This window comes from Lampetra fluviatilis, chromosome 39 (assembly GCF_964198595.1).
Source record: "Lampetra fluviatilis chromosome 39, kcLamFluv1.1, whole genome shotgun sequence".
Lineage (NCBI taxonomy): Eukaryota > Metazoa > Chordata > Hyperoartia > Petromyzontiformes > Petromyzontidae > Lampetra > Lampetra fluviatilis.
This window is the reverse complement of record NC_136313.1, coordinates 10,486,589-10,494,500: the sequence shown is the minus strand read 5'-3', so window position 1 is coordinate 10,494,500 and position 7,912 is coordinate 10,486,589. Positions and strand designations below refer to the sequence as shown.

At 47.0% G+C, this 7,912-nt stretch overlaps 1 protein-coding gene across 1 annotated transcript; it reads right to left on the bottom strand.

Annotated features, from left to right (window-relative positions):
- Positions 1-2,743: 2,743 nt before the first annotated feature.
- On the bottom strand, positions 2,744-7,639 carry RIIAD1 (regulatory subunit of type II PKA R-subunit domain containing 1). Its single transcript, XM_078874704.1, has 4 exons — positions 7,507-7,639; positions 5,750-5,826; positions 3,734-3,780; positions 2,744-3,534 (listed from the first exon to the last, which is right to left on the bottom strand). Exons 1-4 carry the CDS (start codon positions 7,609-7,611, stop codon positions 3,467-3,469), a joined length of 297 nt encoding a protein of 98 aa, XP_078730830.1. The 5' UTR covers positions 7,612-7,639; the 3' UTR covers positions 2,744-3,466.
- Between the last annotated feature and the right edge of the window lie 273 nt (positions 7,640-7,912).

Below are 7,912 nucleotides of genomic sequence, written 5' to 3'. Positions count from 1 at the left end.
AGACTCCAAACCCTCGCACTCACTCACTCGCTACATCCAGCCTGCCTACGCACGCCTTATTTATTTGATTTAACTTTTTCGCTTCTAAGGAAAATATTACTCCGCGACCACAAGGATGAGGATGGTAATTGTGAAGCGGACAGGACGTTGTGGCCCAATGTTATTTGGGCTGCTCACACCCGAGACGAACAAACGAGACAAATCAATTGGCATAACAGGCTCGGAACATCAGGAAGCGCTACGATAGCATCGTCAGCGTCATGCGTAGACATGGGAATGTTTTCTCAAGTTATTTCGTGCTGATGACTTGAAACGACCTCCTTCGTATTTGTGTTGATGGCGGCCGGTGATGAGGGTGTCCTGGGAGGCACCATCACTTGGACAAATACCACGGCACTGTGGCTGCACGGCTGGGTGGCTGCACGGCTGGGTGGGTAGACGCATGTGCGAGTGGGTGGCTGGCCTGGCTGGCTGGTTTCATGGGTGGCTAGGTCGGTGGCTGGCTGGCTGAGTGGATGGCTGGTTGGGCGTAAAATTGATTGGGTAAGCAGCTGGCTGGCTCGCTCGCTCGCTCGCTGCCTGCGTGCGACTGGTTGAATGAGAGGGTGGTGTCATCGCCGGGCAGTCGTGTAGCTGACCGAGTGTGCAGGCGGTGCAACTGTACCAGGGCCCGCAGGTTACAGGGCGACCCAGGCGCCCCACGACGTAGAGGCAGGGGCATTTGTCAGGGAACCCCATTCAATTGTTGTAATGTTATTACCCACCTCTACTGGGAGACACAGGCTGAAAAAGAGCTGTACAGCTCATCGAATTCCTCCATTATAAGTATTCTGATTCTGAATGCCTCGCACCAGGGCCCATGCCAACCGTGCTACGCCACTGTAGCTGAGATGGCTGACAGGTTTGGTGACAGGTTTGGTGACAGGTTATAATACAGCTGGCTGGAGATGGCATCATAGCCTCACAGTTTGCGCTTCACGGTTTATCGACTCTGTATCTTTAGCTAGTGCTCGTGTCTCTCAAATAAGACTGTTTGACTCCAATGGATCGTGGGAAGCTTCTGCCACCGTCGGAGCCAGCAGCTGGTGGCTTCCAACCAGCTGGCATCGCACACTCGCGGTGTTACACCAGCTGCGAAAAACCCTGGGACCGAGCGCCATCGAAAACTAGACCGCCGCTTCGCACACAGCCACAGAGCACCCGGCGATCGCGTTGTTTAGAATTCCGCGTGTCCTGCCCTGCGTACGGAGGGCGATCTGGTTACGGCTTAAGCCTCAGCTCTCACTGCCTTGGAATGCCCGCGTGCCTCGGTGTGCCTGCCCTGGGTAATGCGACCTATTCTGTTAACAAATATGTATTGTCGTCTGTTTTCTAAAGGGTGTGTGCTTTTTCTTTGTTTCATTCTTTCACAACGTACTTGGGGGAAATCGCCATTGCCAAACAGGCAAGGCAGGTTTTTTTTTACAATGTATTCAATTGGCCTCGGTGATTTCAGCAATTGTTGAATTTGTAACTGTGGGAAGGTGTTTTTGTGAGTGGCATGGGAAGGCAGTGGCCGTTTGTGCTCAGACTCGCTACATTATGAAATTTGCACTTGTTTGAAAAAAAATGCACGCGTCACTGCATTTTTGGTTGATGGCGTGCTAGTAACTACGAAAGAATTTGCGTAACGTGGGGCCTTTTGCCAAAACAAATATTATACTGCATATAATAATATAATTATGTTTACTTAGAATGCACAGAACGATTATGAAGAGAATTAGAAGGGGAATCAGAGAACGTATAAATTATTGAAAATGTCAAAGCAAGCAATGAAAGAATGAAAGCAGCACAGGAGGCTGACAGTTGATGAATCGCAAACGGTAGCCCTTAGGGAGCTATACTGAACAATAACACATGATAGGGCGTATAGGAAAAGCGGGGCATGCGTGTGGAATTACTCTGAAGGACAAGAAAAGGAAGACATGGATTTAAGAAGAAACGCAAGATAGAGACGTCATATAGACTGTAAAAAAAGCAATCGACGGCAGTTGGTCCAGACTAGGGGTCGGCCACAAAAACAAGAGCCATCTTTTTACAAATTTGGTAAAGCCACTCAATATTTCAAGAGCCTTAAAAAGCCCCGTGTGGCCCCCGGTCCAGACTAACAATGGAAACGCAGCCAAAGGAGGAAGCACGCTCGAGAGGACATGCAGTGGAGATGTAAGCGAGTTAAATCAGCTCACGTGCAGGAGCTAGACGGATGATGGCATTGCAAGGCTATGCGTGAGAGATGACTACCATATGTATGTTGAACTTCTTACGCACTGTACGTAGCCAACCATGCTAAGCGGAGGTGTGGGGGAAGGACAACAAGCTAAACACAAAAAGCAGTTCTAAAGAAATTAGTTTTCAATTTAGATTTCAAAGGCATTGCTCCAGTTGTTTCCTAATATCTGGAACGCTCCACTGCTCGATGAAGGCTTATACAAACGGCCGCATCATGCAGCAGTGGATAATCATGGCTTATGATACAAATCGTTTATATTGCTTATCAAGACATGGCGAAGTTATGGTTATGTAAATGTATCCATTTCACAAAGTTTTAGCAAACCACTGTTTATCCTTAAACCAACACACTGCATTCGTTTGTTACTTGAGCAATGCCCTCCTGCCCCACACAACCCACAGGTCACTGACACAAAATGCAACTTCTAAGTTATTGTTTATTTTCATTTCACGCTGAAAGCCACACTGTGGAATTTCACACCAAACAGCCGACCTGTTGATGTCTGTGCAGGTGTTCGCCCATTCAGTTGTGTGTCAGGTTCAAGCAGACTCGCTGAGCCAATGGCTACTACTACTTTTAAAATGGACACTATGGGTGACAAACGTCAAACTTCAGAACAGCTGTATTGTTTGCACAATATATCTTGGAGACATTGAACCTTCAGATTGGCTCTTGTGGACGGATAGTGTTGAAAATGTATTTTTGTTATGTCTCTGGAACTAGACTAAAGGCCCTGCTCAAGGATCACACTGCACACCAGAGGTGTTACACACAGGGGCGCCGTGGTGGCGAGATGTTAACTACCTAGCCTGGTATACAGGAGGTTGTGAGCTCGATCCCGATCCCCGATCCCTGACGCCTGTTGTATATTTAATTTGCATGGTCCCCCCGTGGTCGCATTGAATTTTCCCCGGGTCTTCCAGTTTTTCCCTCCACATTTAGAAATACACGTTGAGAGTATTTGGCTGCGAAAAGCCACTTAGTTGAACTATAATGTGACCAGGTTGCATCTGAAAAGGAGCTACATAGCTCAGTGGGCCTTACCTGGTAAATAAAAAATAGTTTTAGTTTTTACAGGTGCTGACTGCAGCACACTGGCTGGCGAGACCAGACTGCCCAGCACCCCCTGCGCTGGCACCGTCCACGTCCGAGATTGTGTGGAGATGGAGCTCCGTGCTTGTGACGCAAGCGACGATATTATAAACGTTCCTTCTTCTCTCCGACGTCTCGGATGTGGGCGGGTAGTGAAGGGTCGTTGAAGAATTCTGCCAGAAGTAGTAGCGGGAGCCAACGATAATTATGTGTTGACGGCAGGAGTGACCAACACAACACAGGCAGAGAGAGACGGGTAGAGAGAGATATATGTATGCCGAGTGTTGATGACGCTAATAAGTTAAAAAGAAAGACAACTAATGTGTATCTAATGGTTTTGCTCATCCATGATGTTCATGGTTGTGGCCTTACCTGCAGCAAACTCTCTGACGTCCTCGGGCTTTCTCAGGAATACCTCTCTGTAAAAAACAAAACGTTTTATCTTTTTACAATTCGGTCATTACACATCACAATATGTTCTCGGTACATGAGGAATGAACGAGTGGAATTTGATACGAACTGGAAAGAAAAGACGACCGCCAACACGCAGTCGTCTTCTCGTTTGAGAAATGTCACATCGGTGTGCTGCACCACACAAACATTGTCAGCAGGCGGCAGTAATAACGCGAGGCATACACACCGAGCCAAATAGGAAGGTCGTATGGCATCTTCGAGGTTGGATCAGCACTCGCCCGTCGTAAACGGAGAGTTATTTTGCAATTTTATTCCACGGCACTGTAGATTATGCTACGGTGACATTCCACTGGGCAAGATCCGTTACCGCGCACTTTGGGCCCACTTGCTTAAGAGTGGAATCTATATATACAGCACAACATGGAAGTGGCTTCAGGTCCTTATAATATATATTTTAATATTAATATATTTTTTCTTTTAAGGCAGTGTCATTGACGAATGCGTTACGTTTCTTTGCAAGACTTGTCTCGCTGGGAAATAATGTGGTAATTTATGTAAAATCTTTAAGATGTAATTAGATTCCAAGGGACTAAGATTATTCACTTTGTCTAGGGTTAACATAGAATTGGTTTCTATTGGGTTAGTCTTGCAAATATGCAGTGGGATTCCATGAGGTGTCAGTGCAGTACCGTAAATATTGGAATTGAAAAGCAAAACAAAAAGCGATGGTTCGAGGCAAGGTTAGGGCTAGTAACTTTCTCACCCACCCCGATAGGACATCTGCGAAAAAGAGCTTCATAGCTCAATGGATTCTCCTGCAGGATAAAGATTCTGATTATGACATAACTGTGAGCTGAATTTCGATTTAAAGCTTTCGTGACTGCAGGGATTCATCTTCTTGGTTCTTTCGGTAAAGTCACGTAGAATGGAAATAATGAAAATAAAACATAATAAAATAATTCTCACGACGTTTCGGCCACAACGCAAGCAGCCGTGCTCAGGTGGAGAACAGGTCTGTCGAGAAGACAGAGTCTGAATGACACATAGACGTTTTAATTTTATTATTTTATTATTTCCATTCTACGTGACTTTACCGAAAGAACCAAGAAGATGAACTGTGAGCTGGTTATTCAGTTGTATCGCTAGTTTGGTCAGATGGTGATCTATGCTCCCTAACATGTGGGTCCCCTCCCCTGGTGTCCCCTGCTTGTGAATGACTCTCTGTGAAGTGTCTTCACTTCCGCCTTACCAATATTTTCATCTCATTCCCTCCATGTCCACGCCTACTCTTCGCTCCCAGCCCGAATAAAAGGCCCACTTCTTCAAATTAGCTGATTGCAAATGTCCTACTTTATGTACAGCCTCGTGAAATTCAGTTGCATTTCATCATAACCATCTATCCCAGAGTCACAATGGTTGTAGGGGTGCCACTGATGTTATGGTTGTCCTTTTGTATTGTTAGGCATTGTATGTTGGACTTCTTTTCCACCGTATGTAGCCAACCGTGCTAATCGGAGGCGTGTGAAAGGTAAACAAACGAAATACAAAAAGTAGTTCTAAAGAATCAAAATGTAATAGTGCCTAGCTCCAGTGGCTTCCTAATATCGGAATGAAGATCGTTTCAGGCGGCCACAGAAGCACATCTGAAAACGCACGATGCAGTGACCGTCTTTGCCTGATGGTTGGCCAAAAGCTGCTGCGAGGATGAACGGAGTTTGCATGATCGTTATGCTCCTTGATAAAATCAGCAGGGTATTGTGGTTCATTTGTGGCAAGCACTTTGTCTGTAATGAGTGCGATCTTATAAGGTATTCATTCGGCAACCGGAAGCCAACGCAGCTCAACGAGCACTGGACACACATGGTCAGATCTTGCAGTAATGGCTCATCGTAAGCAGGGGAAATGTGTCTTTTTCACTTTTGGTCTAATTTTCACTCCTGTTCTCATTTTAACTTCAGGTATTCACAGCCGTACTTCAGGAAGGCCATGAGCAGGATCCGTATCTCGGAGTGCGAACGCAGGTAGCGCTCATCCTCAATGCGGGTTCGGACCTGTGGGCAGCAGACATGTGGATAGAGATGGGAAACACGCATGCACTGGTGGTCCTTAAACCCTCACAAACCCACATGACTCAAGTGCAGCACGAGTGACTCTCAAGTGGGTGGGTGGGTTAGTGAGAGAGCTGTGACAGAATGAGTTACTAGGTGTGGATGGGTGAGTGGTAGGTGGGTCAATAATTGCACGGGTCGATGGGCGAGTTAAGGAATAGGTGGGTTGTGAATGAGTAGGGGGGTTTGTGAATGGATGGGTAGGTGGGTCAGTGAATGAGCTCTTGGATTGGTGGGACTGCGAGCAGGTGAGCAAAGTTGCAATTGGATGGAGCAGGAGATAAGTGTGTGGGAAAATGGCAAAGTTGTAATTTGGTGGGTGAGGTGGTGAGTGGATTCATGAGCGGGAAAGTGGATAAGTGACTAGCAGTTTCAAATAAGTATTTAAAATCAAAACATTAACATAAACTCTACGTGAGTGCTAATAGAAACATTCCTCTCATGAGGAAAAACGATCGCTATTGGTGCAAATTTCACATTTCCACGACAGGTTATCCATTTTACATCTTCTTTTTATATTTCAACAATTTTTACCTGAAGAATCTATCGAGACGAAACCTCTCCGTGGCTAGGGTGTCCAGTGTCAGGTAGCACCACTGTCGACATCCCCACAAATTGTTACTCATTTTATACTCCTTAGAGGAGAGGGTTGCCTGGCTGGGTCAGCCAACGCAGACCCCTTTCTCGAAGTGTGTGCGTGTGATATGAGGCAGGGCCGAAACGTCGCCTCTCGTCATATATTTAGTTTCCTTCTAAGGCCACAGCGCCATTGACGCACGTGTCGAGTTCGCTGCGGAACGGCCGCCTCTGACCACGGTTACTCTCGACATTGCGACGCTCCGGTGACAACATTCTCGTTGGCAGCGGTGCACACGCACAATGTGCTGTTAAGGGCAACTGCGCGAAACGTCGCCTTTCACGTATTATATATTTTAAGTGCACATGAATTAGGAGTTCAATGCAGAGGGACGTCACGAACAGGATCATTCATTGCAAGGCCCCCTGACAATGCACAAACGTGAAAACACCCCCCATCATCATCATCGTGCTGCTGTCAAACCCGGCAATGCTTTCAAATGTGTGGCGGCCCGCACCCTGGTCGTGTCGTGTCGGTGGCGCCCTCTGGAAGTGAGCTTAAAACGCTGCGCTCCAGCAGTGGTTCTCAACCTTATCTGGCCACTACTCTACTAATCCTTGTTGACTTTTGTCTCAACCGAGAAGCCCCCTGCCTGACCCGACATGGCTCTGAGAAATGCGTGTAAGAATCATGAAGACTTTAACCAACTACATAGAAGCTGCAAGCGAATAACAAAAAATGTCAACGGACGCTTTGCACGCGTGACGTCATTTGTTCGCTGGATCAAAGAGTTTAGAAAGGTATTTTAAATCGTTCTAGATTACCATATGGATTTATTAATTATCGTAATGATTTATATTGGCATAGTCACACGTGATTACTCACCAATGCCTCTCGCGTATGATATAATATCACGCGTTTGTTTATAAATCACCTCACGTAACCCCCCCCTCTCCTCCTCCTTGGGACATTGCCACGTTACCCCCAGGGGTCCCCCCCCCCAGCTCGACACGATCCGCCCCGTGCGCGGCGCCCCCCTCCGCCACCTTGAGGGTCTCGAGCTGCCGCTGCTGCCGCTCGCTCAGAGCCCCGCCGTCTCTCGCCTCCATGCCGCGCACGGGCGGCAGTGGCGGTGGCGGCATCTCCGCCATGGCGCCCGTCGGTTGCCACGACAACGCCCGCCCGTGTGACGTCACTCGCCGCCAACTCGTTGGGGATGACGTCATGTCCGCCGAGTTTACCATCATTTATTTGTTTTGCATTGATCAGGGTCTCGTATTTTATAAGCAGTGCTCCTGCCAATAAACTAAACGAAACAATTTTTTTATTTTATTTTACTTGGTTAAGGCCTCACTGAGCTACTATATAGTTCTTACTCTTTGGTTTTTTCGGTAAAGTCACTCAGGTAAAAAAAGAGAGAAAAGCTGCTGAGGCAGACTGTTTTAAAGGTTT

Coding starts and splice junctions, on each gene's coding strand:
- RIIAD1 (XM_078874704.1), bottom strand. CDS start 7,611: ATGGCGGAGATGCCGCCACCGCCACTGCCGCCCGTGCGCGGCATGGAG. Junction 5,827..7,506: donor GGCAGCTCGAGACCCTCAAG/GTGGCGGAGGGG, acceptor TGCTGCCCACAG/GTCCGAACCCGCATTGAGGA. Junction 3,535..3,733: donor CGTCAGAGAGTTTGCTGCAG/GTAAGGCCACAA, acceptor TACTTCTGGCAG/AATTCTTCAACGACCCTTCA.